The sequence below is a fragment of the Petromyzon marinus genome, chromosome 12 (assembly GCF_048934315.1).
Source record: "Petromyzon marinus isolate PM22_M1 ecotype Great Lakes invasive population chromosome 12, UKy_Petmar_22M1.pri1.0, whole genome shotgun sequence".
In the NCBI taxonomy this organism is placed as follows: domain Eukaryota; kingdom Metazoa; phylum Chordata; class Hyperoartia; order Petromyzontiformes; family Petromyzontidae; genus Petromyzon; species Petromyzon marinus.
In genome coordinates, this window is record NC_133678.1 from 14,260,437 (window position 1) to 14,283,260 (window position 22,824).

The 22,824-nt window shown below is 43.9% G+C and overlaps 1 protein-coding gene and 9 non-coding genes across 12 annotated transcripts in view; 9 read left to right on the plus strand and 1 right to left on the minus strand.

Moving 5' to 3' along the window:
* The window catches only part of LOC116941513 (uncharacterized), a 59,065-nt gene extending 54,997 nt beyond the window's left edge, over positions 1–4,068 (minus strand). The window contains exon 1 of one of the 3 annotated variants that reach the window (XM_032952653.2): positions 3,869–4,068. In XM_032952653.2, coding sequence (XP_032808544.2) covers positions 3,869–3,931 — 63 coding nt within the window. In that variant the 5' untranslated portion in view covers positions 3,932–4,068. The remainder of the gene's footprint in view (positions 1–3,868) is intronic. The other 2 variants (XM_076066663.1, XM_032952652.2) reach the window with 2 other exon arrangements.
* A 29-nt stretch (positions 4,069–4,097) lies between these two features.
* TRNAG-GCC (transfer RNA glycine (anticodon GCC)) lies at positions 4,098–4,168 on the plus strand. Its single transcript has one exon. It is a non-coding gene; the product is annotated as a tRNA-Gly (tRNA).
* A 633-nt stretch (positions 4,169–4,801) lies between these two features.
* On the plus strand, positions 4,802–4,872 carry TRNAG-GCC (transfer RNA glycine (anticodon GCC)). The gene has a single exon. It is a non-coding gene; the product is annotated as a tRNA-Gly (tRNA).
* Positions 4,873–14,372: 9,500 nt separating this feature from the next.
* TRNAG-GCC (transfer RNA glycine (anticodon GCC)) lies at positions 14,373–14,443 on the plus strand. The gene has a single exon. It is a non-coding gene; the product is annotated as a tRNA-Gly (tRNA).
* Positions 14,444–15,644: 1,201 nt separating this feature from the next.
* On the plus strand, positions 15,645–15,715 carry TRNAG-GCC (transfer RNA glycine (anticodon GCC)). Its single transcript has one exon. It is a non-coding gene; the product is annotated as a tRNA-Gly (tRNA).
* Positions 15,716–17,772: 2,057 nt separating this feature from the next.
* Positions 17,773–17,843, plus strand: TRNAG-GCC (transfer RNA glycine (anticodon GCC)). The gene has a single exon. It is a non-coding gene; the product is annotated as a tRNA-Gly (tRNA).
* A 1,199-nt stretch (positions 17,844–19,042) lies between these two features.
* On the plus strand, positions 19,043–19,113 carry TRNAG-GCC (transfer RNA glycine (anticodon GCC)). The gene has a single exon. It is a non-coding gene; the product is annotated as a tRNA-Gly (tRNA).
* A 718-nt stretch (positions 19,114–19,831) lies between these two features.
* On the plus strand, positions 19,832–19,902 carry TRNAG-GCC (transfer RNA glycine (anticodon GCC)). Its single transcript has one exon. It is a non-coding gene; the product is annotated as a tRNA-Gly (tRNA).
* A 338-nt stretch (positions 19,903–20,240) lies between these two features.
* On the plus strand, positions 20,241–20,311 carry TRNAG-GCC (transfer RNA glycine (anticodon GCC)). The gene has a single exon. It is a non-coding gene; the product is annotated as a tRNA-Gly (tRNA).
* A 718-nt stretch (positions 20,312–21,029) lies between these two features.
* On the plus strand, positions 21,030–21,100 carry TRNAG-GCC (transfer RNA glycine (anticodon GCC)). Its single transcript has one exon. It is a non-coding gene; the product is annotated as a tRNA-Gly (tRNA).
* Positions 21,101–22,824: the final 1,724 nt, after the last annotated feature.

Below are 22,824 nucleotides of genomic sequence, written 5' to 3' on the forward strand. Positions count from 1 at the left end.
TGGGTACATGCGGGAACCATCGGGAAGGTTCTGAGGGGGGCGTGGTTAGAGGCGGAGCTTTGCTCCGCTGGGAGGGATATAAGGAGAGGCAAGAGGAGAACTCGGGGTTGGTGTGGAAGCCTGGAGTCCGGATTGCATCTTCGTCATCTCGTCACGCCACCGGCCACGTGGCGGTCTCGAGGGCCGAAGCTCTCCCGGCGCGCCGTCGACCAGAGAGCGAGGGAAGCCGCGTGGGGACGGAGGAGCAGTGAGCGCGTGCATGCGGCGAGAGAGAGGGAGGGTAACGATCCAGAAGGGAGTGCGGAGCTGAGCAGTCATCCCTAAATAAAGAAAGGACGCAAGTCTCAACTTGTCGTGGAAGTCGTTTATTACACAAACAATATACACCAAACACACACTCCCAACACAAAAGCCACATGTAAACGCGACGCATTTATTCCAGGTGCTCTTGATTCCTCCAAATTGTACAAACTCATTCATTGGCCAAAAACATCAGAATATAAAAGCAAAGCAAGACGCTCCAGAAAAAGAGTTATATGACTCAGTCTGGCTATCTTGGATAAATGGCTAAATTACTTTTCTACACATGCACGTACAGTATACAGCGTGGTCCAGATGTCATGTGACCCTAATGTAATTCTCGAAAGCTTAATATGTTGTATACCAATGGGAGTGAACACATAAATGAATAAGCAATGGGGAAAAAAATAGGGGTCAATTAATTGGGGGTCACATAATATCTAGACCACCCTGTACATGGCCTCCCAGCATTGAACCAATTTCTTGACCACATCAACTCCATACACCCATCTGTCAAATTCACCATGGAAGTGGAGAAGGATGGCAAGCTACCATTCCTGGATGTTCTGTTTGAGAGGAGGCCCAATGGCTCTTTGGGACATTCTGTTTACAGGAAGGCCACCCACAAGGATTCCTACCTGAAGCCTGATTCCCACCACCATCCAGCACAAAACAATTCCCTCATCAAAACACTATAGCATAGGGCCCACTGCATCTTTGACCCACACCACCTGGCCAGTGAATTGGAACATGTACATCTGGCCCTCAAGATGAACGGATACTCGGACCATGCTATCCATCAAGCTGTTTCTCCCAACGTGGAGAAACAAACCCTTGAGACTCCGATCAAAACCATTATGTTGCCATACATAGCAGGCATCACCAAAAGGATTTCCAAAATTCTGAACAAACAAGATCCAGGTCCGATTCAGTACAGTACACAAGATCCGTGATCTGATCCCATCCGTAAACGATGTCATTCCTGACTTACAGTACCCAGGTGTCTACAAACTGAGTTGCACCTGTGGGGATTGTTATATCAGGGAAACGAAACGACATATTTCTGATCGCATCCGCGAGCACAAGTCGGATTTGAAACATTGCAAGATGAATTATTCGGCCGTGGCTGATAATTGTTATAATACTGCGGGTTCTAATGACATTGTGTTCTCTGATATCAAGGTACTCTGCAAACCTCCTGGATACTACCAAAGATTTGTCCATGAAGCCATCCAGATATATAAACATAGATATAACTTTGACCGAGATGATGGATTCAAATTGAGCAACCATTGGAAAGATGTAATTAACCAAGTTAAACTTTAATTACCGTGCAATTTACTGCTAGACAGCCAGTTTATATTTATTTTCTTAAACATATCCATATTCCTAGTCTGTTAACCCCATCTCCACACACTACCATCACCATTACCACACGGTTTTTCTTAGCTTTTAACATCTCAGTTTGAACTCCACACGTTGTCAGCCTGCGCATTGGTAATTTACCCCCCCCCCCCAACCCGGCAGCATAACAAAAGGCGGCTTAATCCTAGCTTGCTTATCTACTTCCGCCATCGACATCACAAAGCATCAGTTGCAGCTCCAGTCGCTGCCTCCCAGCGCACCCCCGGTGTGCCCAACGTTACCTCCCAGCCTACACCCCGCCCCCACACTCACCATGGCCCCCTCCATCCCCCGCAACTATTTAACTCCTCGTCACAGCCATCTCTGAGACACACTTAAGCGGTTGCGCTTTCGCTACGTTGTTCCCACCTGAAGAAGGACGCTTGTGTTGCTACCGAAACGTCGTGATTTCATTTAGTTGTTTTTCATTTATTTCATTTTTTACCTACGCGACTTTACCGAAAAAAACAAAGAGTATGAATCCTTGCAGTCACGAAATCTGCAAATCTAGAAATATTGAAGTAAAGTTCAGTTGAGGTAGTGAGTGGCCCTAGCTGCGGGTGTACGACTGTGGCAGGACATCTGCTTGCCTGTGGGACGTGCTCGTGTCGGTTAGCCCTGACCTTTATGAAGGGGGCTCAATGTGTAGAAGGAAGTGGCCTCGAGAGGAACACGTGTGGGGTGGGTTGTGCGTGGTGTGCACGCACGCCAAGTGCAGTGTGAATGGCTCCTGCATCTGATGTGTGGAGAACAACCCAGCGACTGGCACTCAACTACAAATCTGCAAGGAGACCCGTGCTGCAGGCAGCAATGATGGAGATTCAAAACAGAAAGACATACATATGAAAATCCAAAATGTGTTAAGCAAAAGGAATGAAACTACAGTATGTAGATTTAAAAAAAAAACTTAAAGTTACATTTTCTCAATCACAGTAATTCATATTCTGACTGAACATTTACAACATTTTATGCGAGAACCTGCCTGAGATGCATATCCAAAGTTTGTGGTATTTTTGTGTTTTATCATGGCCGGCAATTTGGAGTGTCTAGGAAAAACTCCGGATAAGAGAAGACGCGATCAATAATGACACAGTTATGTACCATGTATGAATTTAAATAAGCGGTGAGCATACTGCACTTATACACTCGGCTCCCAGAGTTTTGTCTCGTGGCCAGATGACCTCTGAACCGGGCCTGAGAACCACTCCTTCCCTCGTCCACCCACTCCTTACCAAGCTGCGTGTTGAAGTATGTTCAAAACAATACACACGCTTAGACACCGCGTGGGGGAGCCCTTTCTATCCATATACAGCACGTTTTAGGAAAAAATAACGTCACAGTGTGCGTAGGTTTTCACCGAACAAGTAACATCTGTGGTTATGAGCTTGACGTTACTCCGTTTGGGAGCAAGAAGGCTGCTTTCGGGCCAGGGCATTACAGAACTTTTTATAAACAATGTATCTCGTCGCTACAGAGACAGCAAATCCTTCCTTCTGTCCTCGCAGCTGGTGGGATGGGATTTAGACACCACCGCTACTCCTATCGCACGGTGGAAGCGATGAGTGTAACGATTGATAAGTTAATATTCAATAAATGAAAATTGCATTCAAATCACAAGCCATTGTTACATTTAGGCGCATGGAGCGAACGACACGTCGCAAACATGGGAAACAATACAAATCAAAATAAACAAACGTATTTTTTTTAATTCGAAACTTGTCCAGTTCATTAGTCAGTAGTAATTAACTTAATTTAAACACCTTCTTTGGTTCTTTCGGTAAAGTAACGCCGCTTGTGTTGTGGCCGAAACGTCGTGAGAATATTATTGTGTTATTTTATCAATTTATTATTTTATTCTCATTCTACGTGACTTTACCGAAAGAACCAAAGAAGATGAATCATTGCAGTCACGAAAGCTTTAAATCGAAATTTAATTTAAACACATCTTTGGAATTGTTTCAATACTCAAAGATGGGCTTTGAGACGAAATGAAAAGGTCGTTACGTTTAAAAGGTGGCCAGAGAAGGGCATCATCATGAAACAATTTGTGTTTAAATCAAAATCTATAAAATACCCGATTATACGTTATAATGTAAAAAAATAAATCTGGACTGATAATGAAAGGATATTGAAAGGATATTTTTGATATATTTGTTTTACTTACTATGGACATGGGATTTTTTTTTCCGATGAGCTTTCCATGAAGAGGATTGGTAACATTCCGCATGTATACAACTACGCAATACTCACTGTCTTCACTGGAAGTGTAGTCTTGACTGACCACACTGCTGAGCAAATTATTCGCAGATGTAAAAAGGAATGCCCTTAAACACGGGACTGCATACTCCTAATGCTGAAGTATTTCTTAAATGATTTGCGCGTAACGTCTTAAGGCATCGGTGGTTCAGTGGTAGAATTCTCGCCTGCCACGCGGGAGGCCCGGGTTCGATTCCCGGCCGATGCACTTTTTTTGTTATTTTACATATTAAAAAAATAGCATTTATCTTTGTTGCACTGCTATCAGTGTGAATAATCTGGTATCTATTTTCATCTAATGATTTTTTTATTCACGTTTATATGTTTTGTAGATGTACACGCAGTTGCCAACAGTGGAAGAGAATTTCCATTGGAAAACGTTTTTCAGAGTTTTTGCAGTATTGACTGCATTCGGTAGCTGCAGATGGAGACCCCTAGTGATAAGGGACCTCCATTACATGAATTCCACGGTCAAGCGCTATTAACAAGGGCCCCTATAAGGTGTGGAATAGCATATAATGCCAACATTCATCTCGCCAGGAAAAAAAATTGCATCCACAATAGTGATGATTAGTCAAAGGCCCTTTTCTTATTTTAGTCTGTGTTGACACAGGGGAGAAACCAATCCCTCACTGGTGACTGGTACCCGTGGTACAAAAAAAATCATACATATTTTCAGGAAGTTCGTCATGAGTAGCAGATCGTAGAAAAAAGTTGCACGATAATAATCAGATCTTAAAGAAAAAAACAGAAGCTAAATTTCCAGACAAAACCTGCACTCGCGCAGGACTGAAAGATCAGTATCCATGAATACCACATAAAAACTGCTGGAGCGTGTGTAGCATCGGTGGTTCAGTGGTAGAATTCTCGCCTGCCACGCGGGAGGCCCGGGTTCGATTCCCGGCCGATGCACTTTTCTGAATATTTATTTTTACTTTTATCGCGATATGCAACATTGCAACGATTTCTAGATTTAAAGCTTTCGTGACTGCAAGGATCCATACTCTTTTGTTCTATTCGGTAAAGTCACGTAACAAACAACAAAAAATAAAAATAAAAAATTCACGACGTTTCGGCCACAACACAAGTGGCCTTCATCAGGTGAAGGGACCGTGCTGTCATGAGGACAGCGTTGGAGTGAAAACAGCCAAGCCCAGGTCGCGTCCTTTAAGCTGTGTGGAAGGAAGCAAAGCGCTTGACAAAGGAATTAGTATAGAAATGAGCACGATATACGTAGGAGCTGTATGGGCCATGATGGACCAGGAGCGGGTGGGGACCATAACGGACCAGCAGCAGGGGGGTGGGGGAGTAGAGTGAGTGGAGTGAGTGAGTGGAGTGAGTGGAGTGAGTGAGTGAGTAGAGTGAGTGGAGTGAGTGAGTGAGTGGAGTGAGTGGAGTGAGTGAGTGAGTGGAGTGAGTGAGTGGAGTGAGTGAGTGAGTGGAGTGAGTGAGTGAGTGGAGTGAATGAGTGGAGTGAGTGAGTGGAGTGAGTGAGTGGAGTGAGTGAGTGGAGTGAGTGGAGTGAGTGAGTGGAGTGAGTGGAGTGAGTGAGTGGTGTGAGTGGAGTGAGTGAGTGGAGTGAGTGGAGTGAGTGAGTGGAGTGAGTGGAGTGAGTGAGTGGAGTGAGTGAGTGGAGTGAGTGGAGTGAGTGAGTGGAGTGAGTGGAGTGAGTGAGTGGTGTGAGTGGAGTGAGTGAGTGGAGTGAGTGGAGTGAGTGAGTGGAGTGAGTGGAGTGAGTGAGTGGAGTGAGTGGAGTGAGTGAGTGGAGTGAGTGAGTGGAGTGAGTGGAGTGAGTGAGTGGAGTGAGTGGAGTGAGTGAGTGGAGTGAGTGAGTGGAGTGAGTGGGTGGAGTGAGTGAGTGAGTGGAGTGAGTGAGTGGAGAGAAATAAGTAGCAGATGTTCTAAATCAAACCAAACATTAAACTAATTTTCAATGGTACAATATATTTTTCAAGTAGTGGTATCCCAAACTTTCACAATTGCTTATTTCTCTCCACTCACTCACTCCACTCACTCACTCCACTCACTCACTCCACTCACTCCACTCACTCACTCCACTCACTCACTCCACTCACTCACTCACTCCACTCACTCACTCCACTCACTCACTCCACTCACTCACTCCACTCACTCTACTCCCCCACTCATTGCCCATACACCTACGTATATCGTGCTCATTTCTATACTAATTCCTTTGTCAAGCGCTTTGCTTCCTTCCACACAGCTTAAAGGACGCGACCTGGGCTTGGCTGTTTTCACTCCAACGCTGTCCTCATGACAGCACGGTCCCTTCACCTGATGAAGGCCACTTGTGTTGTGGCCGAAACGTCGTGAATTTTTTATTTTTATTTTTTGTTGTTTGTTACGTGACTTTACCGAATAGAACCAAAGAGTATTGTAAAGATTTAATGCACATTTGGTAGTATCGAAAAATATTACGTTCCGTGTTAATGAAGAATATTAATCACACCCACTTCATGTCCTAGTATGCTAGTGGCAACCAATATCTTGAGGTCGCTTTCAGCTGGGAAAAATCAGGTCGCAGTAATTGCACCAATCCAGTTCAAAAACTACTTTTGGAGATGAGTAGTGACAAATCAGAATCAGAATCAGAAAGGGTTTTATTCGCCATGTAAGTTCACACCGACACGGAATTTACTTTGGCAGGATGGTGCATACATTCAACATATAGGAATCTAAAATCTTAAATAAGTTTTAAACAAGTCTTACTATAATAAGGGTTAAAAGTCTAACACCAAGGGGCTGAAGTATATACAATTAAATAAATATCGAATATAAAATAGCTTTAAGATATAATTTAAAAATAAAAAAATACAAATAGGGTAACATAGTTAATATCGATTTAAAGCTTTCGTGACTGCAGTAATTCATATTCTTAGTTTTTTCGGTAAAGTCACGTTGAAGAGAAACAACAAAATAACAAAATATATATAAAACAATAAAAAATTCTCACGACGTTTCGACCATAACTCAAACGGTCATCATCAGGTGTGTCGGTTTGCATAAATTTATTTAGAAAACGGCATATTTATTTATTTATATAAAAAAATAACGTTTGCGTCACGCGCCAGGACTAGTCCTGGCTGTTTGCCAGGACTAGTCCATCTATTTTTTGAAAAGAGGAGGGGGGAGACGAAATTTGTTTTTTATGTATGCTGTCTGAAAGGCACTGTAAGCGTGAACAATCAATCAAGAACTGAAATGATTTATCAAATCTTTCCAATGATTGCTAAGATAGAATCCATCTTCTCGGTTGAAATTGTCTCTGTGTTTGTATATGTGGATAGCCTCATGAACGAATCTCTCATGGAAGCCAGATGGCTTACAAAGAACCTCCGTCTTGGAAAAGTCAATGGCATGTGAGCCTACTGAATTAGAACAATGATCTGCTACGGCCGAGGTGTTGGTCCTACCGTGTTTAAGGTCTGCTTTATGTTCACGAATGCGGTCCGAGATATGGCGTTTGGTTTCTCCAATGTAACTACTACCACAGAGGCAACTTAGTTTGTAGACACCAGGGTATTGTATGTCCGGAATCACATCTTTTACAGACGGAACCAGATCACGGATTTTATGTAATGTGTTGAAACGGACCTGGATCTTGTGTTTATTCAAGATTTTGGAGATCTTTTTTGTGATCCCAGCAATGTAGGGTAAAGTGATGGTTTTGAAAGGCTCCTCAAGAGGGTTCTTCTTCATGGTTTGAGTGATAGCTTTGCGGATTGTATAGTCGGAGTAACCATTAGCCCTAAGACAAGACACTCTACAAATCACACTTATCATTGACGGCAATAATGTCCACATCGGATTGGGAACATGTAGACAATATGACTGCCTCTTCAGCTGCTACTATGTCGACCAAATGTAAGGAAAACCTGATTTCCAAATTTAACCTCCTTTTCAACAAAAGACCGGACCCACACACCAAAAAGTTAGACGTTAATAAAGTCGTAATTAATCGCAGTAACAGTTCTATTTCCGATGGTCTGAAATCCGTTTTAGCTAAAGGTCTAAACTTTGCAGTCACACCTAAACACATACCAGTTAATGATATAATTGCCCAAGTAGACGTTGCTCTCAGGGGCCTGGGTCACATCGCTGCAGACGTAGCAAGATCTGAAATCGCTGCAACCCTCAAAAACGCTAAGATGCCAGCTAGCAACCTCAGCAAAGATGAGCGTTTTGAATTATATAAATTAAAAAAGAGGAATGATATTGTAGTTCTCTTAGCTGACAAAGGCAATGCTACTGTTATCATGGATAAAATAGAATACAACAACAAAATTAAAGAATTACTCGACGATGGTAGTTATACAAAAATAAAAAGAGATCCCACCAACAGCCTCGTCACACAAACCAACAAAATAATTTCTGATTCAACCGCATTAATTGATCAATCTAAACGGTTTTCGTTGAAACCTTCTGCTGCCAGGCCACCAAGATTATACGGCTTACCAAAAATACATAAAGTTGATACACTTCTTCGTCCCATAGTCTCTACTATCAGCTCCCCCACCTACAAACTAGCTCGTTTTTTGTCTGAAATCCTGCGTCCTTTCACTGGAAAGACCACCTCTGCGGTACAAAATTCTACTCACCTGGTATCAACAATCAAGGGTATTTCCCTGTCCCCAGACGACCTGCTTGTCAGTTTTGATGTAGTTTCCTTGTTCACCAAGGTTCCTGTACCTGACACCATTGCAATCATTGAAGACTTGGTTCATCAAGGACTAAACGCTGAGGTACCCCCCCTGGTGAGACACTGTTTAACCAATACATACTTCACTTGGAATGGAACTTTCTACAAACAAACTGAGGGCACCCCAATGGGCTCCCCCCTTTCTCCAGTTATAGCTAACATTTTCATGGAGAAATTTGAGACTGACGCCATCCAGACTGCCACTCTGCGCCCAACCTTGTGGAAGAGGTACGTGGATGACACTTTTGTCATCTGGCCACATGGCCGGCCTGCTCTAGACCAATTCTTCGACCACATCAATTCCATACACCCAGCCATCAGATTTACCATGGAAGTCGAAATAGATGGCAAGATACCTTTTTTGGATGTCCTAATTAAAAAGAGACCTGATGGTTCAATGAGCCACTCTGTCTACAGGAAAGCTACCCATACGGATGCTTATCTGAAACCGGATTCCCACCACCATCCATCACAGAAGAATTCTCTCATCAAGACTCTGTATCATAGAGCCCAATGCATATCCGACCAGGAACACATAAGCAGTGAACTCAAGCACGTACACCAGGCTCTTAGGGCTAATGGTTACTCCGACTATACAATCCGCAAAGCTATCACTCAAACCATGAAGAAGAACCCTCTTGAGGAGCCTTTCAAAACCATCACTTTACCCTACATTGCTGGGATCACAAAAAAGATCTCCAAAATCTTGAATAAACACAAGATCCAGGTCCGTTTCAACACATTACATAAAATCCGTGATCTGGTTCCGTCTGTAAAAGATGTGATTCCGGACATACAATACCCTGGTGTCTACAAACTAAGTTGCCTCTGTGGTAGTAGTTACATTGGAGAAACCAAACGCCATATCTCGGACCGCATTCGTGAACATAAAGCAGACCTTAAACACGGTAGGACCAACACCTCGGCCGTAGCAGATCATTGTTCTAATTCAGTAGGCTCACATGCCATTGACTTTTCCAAGACGGAGGTTCTTTGTAAGCCATCTGGCTTCCATGAGAGATTCGTTCATGAGGCTATCCACATATACAAACACAGAGACAATTTCAACCGAGAAGATGGATTCTATCTTAGCAATCATTGGAAAGATTTGATAAATCATTTCAGTTCTTGATTGATTGTTCACGCTTACAGTGCCTTTCAGACAGCATACATAAAAAACAAATTTCGTCTCCCCCCTCCTCTTTTCAAAAAATAGATGGACTAGTCCTGGCAAACAGCCAATCGTTGCGCGTGACGCAAACGTTATTTTTTTATATAAATAAATAAATATGCCGTTTTCAAAATAAATTTATGCAAACCGACACACCTGATGATGACCGTTTGAGTTATGGTCGAAACGTCGTGAGAATTTTTTATTGTTTTATATATATTTTGTTATTTTGTTGTTTCTCTTCAACGTGACTTTACCGAAAAAACTAAGAATATATATAGTTAATATCGGCAAGGTGTCGTTATGTAGATCAAATGTTAAAAACAGTGTTAGCCCTTGGCCTTGTTTAACAGGCCAGCAGCAGATGGGAAGAAACTGTTTTAATGGCGCGAGGTTTTGGTCCTGATGGACCGAAGCCTTCTGCCGGAGGGCAGTAGCTGAAACAGAGAGTGTCCAGGGTGGGAGAAATCGGCCATAATCTTCCTCGCTCGCCTCATGGACCTTGTCGTGTGCAGGTCCTCGAGGGTTGGTAGATTGCAGGCAATTACCTTCTCAGCAGTGTGGATGATACGTTGCAGTCTGCTCTTGTCCTTGGCAGTGGCAGCAGCGTACCAGACGGTTATGGAGGAGGTGAGGATGGATTCAATGATCGCTGTATAGAAGTGTTCCATCATTGTCTTTGGCAGGTTGAATTTCTTCAGCTGCCGTAGAAAGTACATCCTCTGTTGAGCTTTCTTGGTGAGGGAGCTGATGTTCAATTCCCACTTGAGGTCCCGGGAGAGAATAGTGCCCAGGAAGCGGAAGGACTCTACAATTTTGACTGGGGAGTCTAACAGGGTGATGGGGTGAGTGGTGCTGTATTCTTCCTGAAGTCCACAACCATCTCAACTGTCTTTAGAGCATTTAGCTCTAAGTTGTTCTGGCTACACCAGGTCACCAGATTGTCAGCTTCCCACCTATAGTCAGACCCATCCCCACCAGAGATCAGCCCAATGAGGGTGGTGTCATCCGCAAACTTCAATAGTTTGACGGACAGATGATTGGAGGTGCAGCTGTTGGTATACAGGGAGAAGAGCAGAGGGGAAAGGACGCAGCCCTGAGGAGTTCCGGTGCTGATGGACCTGGAGTCAGAGACTTCTGTTCCCAGCTTAACGCACTGCTTCCTGTCAGACAGGAAGTCTGTGATCCATTTACAGGTGGTGTATGGCACGTTCAGCTGGAAAAGCTTGTCCTGAAGCAGGGCAGGGATGATGGTGTTGAAGGCAGAGCTGAAGTCCACAAACAGGATCCTGGCGTAGGATGCTGGGGCGTCCAGATGCTGTAGGGTGAAGTGGAGGGCCATGTTAACTGCATCGTCCACAGACCTGTTGGCTCTGTAGGCAAACTGAAGGGGGTCCAGGAGAGGGTCTGTGATGGCTTTGAGGTGTGCCAGGACCAGGCGCTCAAAAGACTTCATTACCACAGATGTAAGGGCGACCGGTCTGTAATCATTTAGTCCTGTTGGCCTTAGCTTTTTGGGCACAGGGATGATGGTGGAGGACTTGAGACAGGCTGGTACATGGCATGTCTCCAGGGAGGTGTTAAAGATGTTGGTAAACACCGGAGACAGCTGGTCAGCTCAGTGCCTGAGGGTGGCTGGAGAGACAGAGTCCGGCCCGGCTGCTTTGCGTGGATTCTGCCTCTTGAAAAGTCTATTAACTTCTCCCTCCTGAAAGGAGATAGTCGTCTCTGTAGTATTGGTGGGGGATGGGGCCTCTTGGGTTGGAAGGGGTGGTTCAGGACAGTCCAATTGTCTTTCAAATCTACAGTAGAACTCGTTCAGGTCGTTGGCTAGGCAGGAGTCGTTAGTGGTGTGGGGGGCTCTGGGTTTGTAGTTGGTGATCTGCCTGAGCCCTCTCCAGACAGAAGCAGCGTCGTTTGTAGAGAACTGGTGTTTTAGTCTCTCTGAGTACAGTCGTTTAGCCTCTCTCACCGCTTTGCTAAACCTGTTCTTCGACTCCTTGAATCTGTCTCTATCTCCACTCCTAAACGCTTCCTCCTTCTCCAACCTCAACCTTCTGAGCTTTGCTGAGAACCAGGGCTTATTGTTGTTAAAGTTCACCCTGGTACGTGTTGGGATACAGCAGTCCTCACAGAAGCTGATGTAGGACGTCACAGCCTCTGTGAGTTCATCCAGACTATTGGTAGCAGTCGTGAACATATCCCAGTCAGTACAGTCTAAGCACGCCCGCAAATCTTCCACAGCCTCACTGGTCCACTGTTTAGATGTCCTCACAGCAGGTTTACAGAGTTTTACAGGTTTCTGCCTGTATGCAGGAATCAGGTGGACCATGGCATGGTCAGAGTGTCCTAGTGCTGCTCAGGGGACGGCGTGGTAGGCTCTACTGACTGTAGTGTAGCAGTGATCCAGAGTGTTCCCTTCTCTGGTTGGGCATTTAATGAATTGTATGTATTTGGGGAGTTCGTGGCTGAGATTACCTTTGTTAAAGTCGCCAAGTACGATAACCAACGAATCTGGATTTGCTCGCTCCACACTCAGAATCTGATCGGCGAGCATGCGTTGGGCCTCTTTAACCTGAGGACAAGGCGGCAAATAAACTCCGACCAAAATGAGCGACGCGAACTCGCAAGGCGAGTAAAACGGTTTACAGGTTATAAAAATTGATTCAAGGAGTGGAGAACAATGTTGCAGAATCACTGTGACATCTACAGACCAGCCACTGTTAATGTAAAAACAAATACCACCGCCTTTCGTCTTGCCGGAGAGTGCTATGTCACGATCCGATCTTACAAGATGGAATCCTGCTAGTTGTAGCGAATTGTCCGGAATCAAATCACACAGCCATGTTTCCGTGAAGCACAATGCAGAAGCTGAAAGAAAGTCTTTGTTTTTTACCATCAGTAGCTGACGTTCATCCATTTTGTTGTACAGTGAACGTACGTTGGAGAGGAAAAAGCTTGGAAGCACTGTTCGGATCCCGCGTCTGCGTAGCCGTACTAGAGCCCCCGACCGTTTACCCCTTGGGCGGCGTTTCGTTGCTTGAGCAAAGCCTAGCGCGGCATTGACTAGAATGCCTACTAATTCTGCCGCTGGAAGCAGAAAAGTAGGAATTAAATCCACAGGAGTTGTTTCCCTGATATTTAAAAGTTCGTCTCTTGTTAGAGAACTCCGAAAATCTTGGCAAAACACTGAATTGACAGACAAAACAAGACAAAACAGGGCGCACCGACCGGCTGAGGCTACCATCATCAGCGCCATATTCGCACCAGCACGGGTGTGCTGAACAGCAGGACTCTCTCACCAGCACTGGTGTGTTGAACAGTAGGCCCCTCTCACCAGCATGGGAGTGGTGAACAGCAGGCCCTTCTCACCAGCACGGGTGTGCTGAACAGCAGGCCCCTCTCACCAGCACGGGTGTGTTGAACAGCAGGCCCCTCTCACCAGCACGGGTGTGTTGAACAGCAGGCCCCTCTCACCAGCACGGGTGTGCTGAACAGTAGGCCCCTCTCACCAGCACGGGTGTGTTGAACAGCAGGCCCCTCTCACCAGCACGGGTGTGCTGAACAGTAGGCCCCTCAACACGGGTGTGCTGAACAGCAGGCCTCTCTCACCAGCACGGGTGTGCTGAACAGCAGGCCTCTCTCACCAACACGGGTATGCTGAACAGTAGGCCCCTCAACAGCAGGCCCCTCTCACCAGCACGGGTGTGCTGAACAGCAGGCCCCTCAACACGGGTGTGCTGAACAGCAGGCCTCTCTCACCAGCACGGGTGTGCTGAACAGCAGGCCTCTCTCTCCAACACGGGTGTGCTGAAAAGCAGGCCCCTCAACACGGGTGTGCTGAACAGCAGGCCTCTCTCACCAGCACGGGTGTGCTGAACAGCAGGCCCCTCTCACCAACACGGATGTGATGAACAGCAGGCCCCTCTCACCAGCACGGGTGTGCTGAACAGCAGGCCCCTCGACACGGGTGTGCTGAACAGCAGGCCTCTCTCACCAGCACGGGTGTGCTGAACAGCAGGCCCCTCTCACCAGCACGGGTTCGCTGAAAAGCAGGCCCCTCTCACCAGCACGGGTGTGCTGAACAGCAGGCCCCTCAACAGCAGGCCTCTCTCACCAGCAAGGGTGTGCTGAACAGCAGGCCCCTCAACACGGGTGTACTGAACAGCAGGCCTCTCTCACCAGCACGGGTGTGATGAACAGCAGGCCCCACAACAGCAAGCCTCTCTCACCAGCACGGGTGTGATGAACAGCAGGCCTCTCTCACCAGCACGAGTGTGTTGAACAGCAAGCCCCTCTCAAGACAAAACTGGACAAAACTGGACAAAACAGGGCGCACCAACCGGCCGAGGCTGCCATCATCGTTTTTAGCAACATCCCAATAATCCATCATCATCTTCTGATATGCATGAAAAATGGGAAAGTTAGGAGCCGAATGTTCACAGAGAAGTCTCACTTGCACGCGACTGAAAGAAGATTAGTATGCATGCATCTCACATAGAATCACTCCACACACATGAGGCATTGGTGGTTCAGTGGTAGAATTCTCGCCTGCCACGCGCGAGGCCCGGGTTCAATTCCCGGCCGATGCACTTTTAGCCAAATGAACAAGAATAGACTGTTACACTTCCAACATCTTCAGTGTATTCCACATAGGAAAGTTAACACTCACAAAAAATGCTATTCAACAGTATCAGTGTGTGCAAATCACCATAAGTAGCTTTCATATTTATTCAAATTCACATGAATATTCATATCATCTGGAATAGTCTGCCAAATAAAGTCTGGTCGGCCTTTGCAATTGACGAAAAACATTTCTATTCCCTTCTGCTCTCCACGTCTAATTCACATTTTCTCATTGCCATCTGTGCTTCCGTCTCAGATTTTTAATGAACTTGGCGCATTTGCTTTTCCTGCTAGGTGGCACTCTGCTCCCAATCAGGTACACATTCCCATCTTGATCAGGTGTAAACTCAGCCCAAAATTCCTCCATCGCTGATAAAAAGAAGTCCTACTTTGTTGGAAGTCAAGAGGAGTCCTTTTATGCAAAACTGGCCCCTATAATTGGAATGTAAAATTTCAACCACAGGTTCTGGGTTACCAAATATATATCAGGTCTGCCTCATTGATTGTTTGAAAAGGAAACACTTCTACGCTTGTCCAACAGAAAGCGTGTTAGTTTGTATCTGCATAACAAAATGCAGAGTGCTGTTCCAACAGTATAAAGTACTCAAATAATCAGCAAAATAAATAATCGTTCACTTGGAGGCCTAGCTCCAGCTCCTCTGGGATTTTGGGGACTACCGAGCGGTTGTGTGCGCCACTATGTCACAAATAATAGTAAACCTGGATGAGCCAAAAAGGACATTTGGTGGTGCAGGGCACAGCCCAGCACGCCCCTAGCGCCGGCCCTGATTCACTTGGTTCTGAGCCACTGCATATGCATATGCATCAGCTAACGTTTTGGCCACATGAAAAAAGTAAAAAGTCAGGTTCTAAATACACAGAGAAAACGCAATTTTGCACGATGGAAAAAATAATACCATTCATGCATCTCACTTTAAACATTCGAGTGGTATGTGGTAGAGGTGAATCAGTGGTAGAATTCTGGACTGCCACGTGGGAGCGCTGAGATGGATTCCTGGCAAATGTACTTTTATCCAGATAAGCAACATCATAAATTAAAAATGGGAAAGTCAGGAGCCGAATGTACACGGAGAAGTCACATTTGCACGCGACTGAAAGAAGATTAGTGTGCATGCATCTCACGTAAAATCACTACAATAACATAAGGCATCGGTGGTTCAGTGGTAGAATTCTCGCCTGCCACGCGGGAGGCCCGGGTTCGATTCCCGGCCGATGCACTTTTATCCAAATAAACAACAATAGACTGTAAATTTGTAGCGAATCGAGCAAAAAACCCACCATCATCTGCAGCTCGTGATGAAAAAAGTAAAAAGTCAGGTTCTAAATACACACAGAGAAAACGCAAATTTGCACGATGGAAAAAAGAATAGTGTTTATGCATCTTACTTTAAACATTCCAGTGGTATGTGGTAGAGATCATTCAGTGGTAGAATTCTGGACTGTCACGTGGGAGCGCTGGGATGGCTTCCTGGCCAATGCACTTTTATCCAGAGAAGCAACATCATAAACGATTAAAATGCACGTGTAGTGGTTTCAAGAAAATGAGTTTCCATGTGAATAAAGAATATTCATCGCATCCGATTCTTTTCCTTGTATACTTGCAGCAACAAACACGGTGAGGTCACTTTCAGCAGCGAAAATCAGGTCGCAGTTATTTTATCAACGAAGTTCAATAACTAGTATTGGAGACGAGTGGTGTCGAATAATTTATCTTGCGGAAAACCGTTCTACGTAATCTTTATAACAGTTGAAGAAATATTTTTTACAACATCCCATTAACTTGCAAATATTCAATTAACTGCATCATTATCTTCTGATATGCATGAAAAATGGGAAAGTTAGTTAACACGCACAAAATATGCTATTCAACAGTATCAGTGTGTGCAAATCACCATTAATAGCTTTCATATTTATTCAAATTAACATGAATCTGGAATAGTCTGCCAAATAAAGTCTGGTCGGCCTTGGCAATTGACTAAAACATTTCTATTCCCTTCTGCTCTCCACGTTTAATTCACATTTTCTCATTGCCATCTGTGCATCCGTCTCAGATTTTTGCTGAACTTGGCGCATTTGCTTTTCCTGCTAGGTGGCACTCTGCTCACAATCAGGTACACATTCCCATCTTGATCAGGTGCAAACTCAGCCCAAAATTCCTCCATGGCTGATAAAAAGAAGTTCTACTTTGTTGGAAGTCAAGAGTAGTCCTTTTATGCAAAACTGGCCCCTATAATTGGAATGTAAAATTTCAACCACAGGTTCTGGGTTACGAAATATAGATCAGGTCTACCTCATTGATTGTTTGCAAAGGAAACACTTCCACGCTTGTCCAACAGAAAGCGTGATAGTTTGTACCTGCATAACAAATGCAGAGTGCTGTGCCAACAGTATAAAGTACTCAAATAATCAGCAAAATAAATAATCGTTCACTTGGAGGCCTAGCTCCAGCTCCTCTTGGATTTTGGGGACTACCGAGCGGTTGTGTGCGCCACTATGTCACAAATAATAGTAAACCTGGATGAGCCAAAAAGGACATTTGGTGGTGCAGGGCACAGCCCAGCACGCCCCTAGCGCCGGCCCTGATTCACTTGGTTCTGAGCCACTGCATATGCATATGCACCAGCTAACGTTTTGGTCACATGAAAAAAGTAAAAAGTCAGGTTCTAAACACAGAGAAAACGCAATTTTGCACGATGGAAAAAATAATACCATTCATGCATCTCACTTTAAACATTCGAGTGGTATGTGGTAGAGATCATTCATTGGTAGAATTCTGGACTGCCACGTGGGAGCGCTGGGATGGCTTCCTGGCTAATGCACTTTTATCCAGATAAGCAACATCATAAACGATTAAAATGCACGTGTAGTGGTTTCAAGAAAATGAGTTTCCATGTGAATAAAGAATATTCATCGCATCCGATACTTTTCCTTGTATACTTGCAGCAACAAACACGGTGAGGTCACTTTCAGCAGCGAAAATCAGGTCGCAGTTATTTTGTCAACGAATTTCAATAACTAGTATTGGAGACGAGTGGTGTCGAATAATTTATCTTGCGGAAAACCGTTCTACGTAATCTTTATAACAGGTGAAGAAATAGTTTTAACAACATCCCAATAACTTGCATATAATCAATTAACTCCATCATCATCTTCTGATATTCATGAAAAATGGGAAAGTTAGGAGCCGAATGTTCACAGAGAAGTCTCACTTGCACGCGACTGAAAGAAGATTAGTATGCATGCATCTCACGTAGAATCACTCCACACACATGAGGCATCGGTGGTTCAGTGGTAGAATTCTCGCCTGCCACGCGGGAGGCCCGGGATCGATTCCCGGCCGATGCACTTTTATCCAAATAAACAACAATAGACTGTTACACTTCCAACATCTACAGTGTATTCCACAGAGGAAAGTTAACACGCACAAAAAATGCTATTCAACAGTATCAGGGTGTGCAAATCACCATAAATAGCTTTCATATTTATTCAAATTCACATGAATATTCATATCATCTGGAATAGTCTGCCAAATAAAGTCTGGTCGGCCTTGGCAATTGACTAAAACATTTCTATTCCCTTCGGCTCTCCACGTTTAATTCACATTTTCTCATTGCCATCTGTGCTTCCGTCTCAGATTTTTGCTGAACTTGGCGCATTTGCTTTTCCTGCTAGGTGGCACTCTGCTCACAATCAGGTACACATTGCCATCTTGATCAGGTGTAAACTCAGCCCAAAATTCCTCCACGGCTGATAAAAATAAGTCCTACTTTGTTGGAAGTCAAGAGGAGTCCTTTTATGCAAAACTGGCCATTATAATTGGAATGTAAAATTTCAACCACAGGTTCTGGGTTACCAAATATATATCAGTTCTGCGTCATTGTTTGTTTGAAAAGGAAACACTTCTCCGCTTGTCCAACAGAAAGCGTGTTAGTTTGTACCTGCATAACAAATGCAGAGTGCTGTGCCAACAGTATAAAGTACTCAAATAATCATCAAAATAAATAATCGTTCACTTGCATGCCTAGCTCCAGCTCCTCTGGGATTTTGGGGACTACCGAGCGGTTGTGTGCGCCACTATGTCACAAATGATAGTAAACCTGGATGAGCCAAAAAGGACTTTTGGTGGTGCAGGGCACAGCTCAACACGCCCCTAGCGCCGGTCCTGATTCACTTGGTTCTGAGCCACTGCATATGCATATGCACCAGCTAACGTTTTGGCCACATGAAAAAAGTAAAAAGTCAGGTTCTAAATACACAGAGAAAACGCAATTTTGCACGATGGAAAAAATAATACCATTCATGCATCTCACTTTAAACATTCGAGTGGTATGTGGTAGAGGTGAATCAGTGGTAGAATTCTGGACTGCCACGTGAGAGCGCTGAGATGGATTCCTGGCAAATGTACTTTTATCCAGATAAGCAACATCATAAATTAAAAATGGGAAAGTCAGGAGCCGAATGTACACGGAGAAGTCTCATTTGCACGCGACTGAAAGAAGATTAGTATGCATGCATCTCACGTAGAATCACTACAATAACATGAGGCATCGGTGGTTCAGTGGTAGAATTCTCGCCTGCCACGCGGGAGGCCCGGGTTCGATTCCCGGCCGATGCACTTTTATCCAAATAAACAACAATAGACTGTAAATTTGTAGCGAATCGAGCAAAAAACCCACCATCATCTGCAGCTCGTGATGAAAAAAGTAAAAAGTCAGGTTCTAAATACACACAGAGAAAACGCAAATTTGCACGATGGAAAAAAGAATAGTGTTTATGCATCTTACTTTAAACATTCCAGTGGTATGTGGTAGAGATCATTCAGTGGTAGAATTCTGGACTGCCACGTGGGAGCGCTGGGATGGCTTCCTGGCCAATGCACTTTTATCCAGAGAAGCAACATCATAAACGATTAAAATGCACGTGTAGTGGTTTCAAGAAAATGAGTTTCCATGTGAATAAAGAATATTCATCGCATCCGATTCTTTTCCTTGTATACTTGCAGCAACAAACACGGTGAGGTCACTTTCAGCAGCGAAAATCAGGTCGCAGTTATTTTATCAACGAAGTTCAATAACTAGTATTGGAGACGAGTGGTGTCGAATAATTTATCTTGCGGAAAACCGTTCTACGTAATCTTTATAACAGTTGAAGAAATATTTTTTACAACATCCCATTAACTTGCAAATAATCAATTAACTCCATCATCATCTTCTGATATGCATGAAAAATGGGAAAGTTAGGAGCCGAATGTTCACAGAGAAGTCTCACTTGCACGCGACTGAAAGAAGATTAGTATGCATGCATCTCACATAGAATCACGCCAAACACATGAGGCATCGGTGGTTCAGCGGTAGAATTCTCGCCTGCCACGCGGGAGGCCCGGGTTCAATTCCCGGCGAATGCACTTTTAGCCAAATGAACAAGAATAGACTGTTACACTTCCAACATCTTCAGTGTATTCCACATAGGAAAGTTAACACGCACAAAAAATGCTATTCAACAGTATCAGTGTGTGCAAATCACCATAAATAGCTTTCATATTTCTTTATAACAGGTGAAGAAATAGTTTTAACAACATCCCAATAACTTGCATATAATTAATTAACTCCATCATCATCTTCTGATATTCATGAAAAATGGGAAAGTTAGGAGCCGAATGTTCACAGAGAAGTCTCACTTGCACGCGACTGAAAGAAGATTAGTATGCATGCATCTCACGTAGAATCACTACAATAACATGAGGCATCGGTGGTTCAGTGGTAGAATTCTCGCCTGCCACGCGGGAGGCCCGGGTTCGATTCCCGGCCGATGCACTTTTATCCAAATAAACAACAATAGACTGTAAATTTGTAGCGAATCGAGCAAAAAACCCACCATCATCTGCAGCTCGTGATGAAAAAAGTAAAAAGTCATGTTCTAAATACACACAGAGAAAACGCAAATTTGCACGATGGAAAAAAGAATAGTGTTTATGCATCTTACTTTAAACATTCCAGTGGTATGTGGTAGAGATCATTCAGTGGTAGAATTCTGGACTGCCACGTGGGAGCGCTGGGATGGCTTCCTGGCCAATGCACTTTTATCCAGAGAAGCAACATCATAAACGATTAAAATGCACGTGTAGTGGTTTCAAGAAAATGAGTTTCCATGTGAATAAAGAATATTCATCGCATCCGATACTTTTCCTTGTATACTTGCAGCAACAAACACGGTGAGGTCACTTTCAGCAGCGAAAATCAGGTCGCAGTTATTTTATCAACGAAGTTCAATAACTAGTATTGGAGACAAGTGGTGTCGAATAATTTATCTTGCGGAAAACCGTTCTACGTAATCTTTATAACAGTTGAAGAAATATTTTTTACAACATCCCATTAACTTGCAAATAATCAATTAACTCCATCATCATCTTCTGATATGCATGAAAAATGGGAAAGTTAGGAGCCGAATGTTCACAGAGAAGTCTCACTTGCACGCGACTGAAAGAAGATTAGTATGCATGCATCTCACGTAGAATCACTACAATAACATGAGGCATCGGTGGTTCAGTGGTAGAATTCTCGCCTGCCACGCGGGAGGCCCGGGTTCGATTCCCGGCCGATGCACTTTTATCCAAATAAACAACAATAGACTGTAAATTTGTAGCGAATCGAGCAAAAAACCCACCATCATCTGCAGCTCGTGATGAAAAAAGTAAAAAGTCAGGTTCTAAATACACACAGAGAAAACGCAAATTTGCACGATGGAAAAAAGAATAGTGTTCATGCATCTCACTTTAAACATTCGAGTGGTATGTGGTAGAGATCATTCAATGGTAGAATTCTGGACTGCCACGTGGGAGCGCTGGGATGGATTCCTGGCCAATGCACTTTTATCCAGAGAAGCAACATCATAAACGATTAAAATGCACGTGTAGTGGTTTCAAGAAAATTATTTTCCATGTGAATAAAGAATATTCATCGCATCCGATACTTTACCTTCTATACTTGCAGCAATAAACACGGTGAGGTCACTTTCAGCAGCGAAAATCAGGTCGCAGTTATTTTATCAACGAAGTTCAATAACTTGTATTGGAGACGAGTGGTGTCGAATAATTTATCTTGTGGAAAGCCGTTCTACGCAATCTTTATAACAGGTGAAGAAATATTTTTAACAACATCCCAATAACTTGCATATAATCAATTAACTCCATCATCATCTTCTGATATTAATGAAAAATGGGAAAGTTAGGAGCCGAATGTTAACAGAGAAGTCTCACTTGCACGCGACTGAAAGAAGATTAGTATTCATGCATCTCACGTAGAATCACTCCAGCCACATGAGGCATTGGTGGTTCAGTGGTAGAATTCTCGCCTGCCACACGGGAGGCCCGGTGCGATACCCAGCCGATGCACTTTTATCCAAATATACAACAATAGACTGTTACACTTCCAAAATCTACAGTGTATTCCACATAGGAAAGTTAACTCGCACAAAATATGCTATTCAACAGTATCAGTGTGTGCAAATCACCATTAATAGCTTTCATATTTATTCAAATTCACATGAATATTCATATCATCTGGAATAGTCTGCCAAATAAAGTCTGGTCGGCCTTGGCAATTGACTAAAACATTTCTATTCCCTTCTGCTCTCCACGTTTAATTCACATTTTCTCATTGCCATCTGTGCATCCGTCTCAGATTTTTGCTGAACTTGGCGCATTTGCTTTTCCTGCTAGGTGGCACTCTGCTCACAATCAGGTACACATTCCCATCTTGATCAGGTGCAAACTCAGCCCAAAATTCCTCCATGGCTGATAAAAAGAAGTCCTACTTTGTTGGAAGTCAAGAGTAGTCCTTTTATGCAAAACTGGCCCCTATAATTGGAATGTAAAATTTCAACCACAGGTTCTGGGTTACGAAATATAGATCAGGTCTACCTCATTGATCGTTTGCAAAGGAAACACTTCCACGCTTGTCCAACAGAAAGCGTGATAGTTTGTACCTGCATAACAAATGCAGAGTGCTGTTCCAACAGTATAAAGTACTCAAATAATCAGCAAAATAAATAATCGTTCACTTGGAGGCCTAGCTCCAGCTCCTCTTGGATTTTGGGGACTACCGAGCTGTTGTGTGCGCCACTATGTCACAAATAATAGTAAACCTGGATGAGCCAAAAAGGACATTTGGTGGTGCAGTGCACAGCCCAGCACGCCCCTAGCGCCAGCCCTGATTCACTTGGTTCTGAGCCACTGCATATGCATATGCACCAGCTAACGTTTTGGTCACATGAAAAAAGTAAAAAGTCAGGTTCTAAACACAGAGAAAACGCAATTTTGCACGATGGA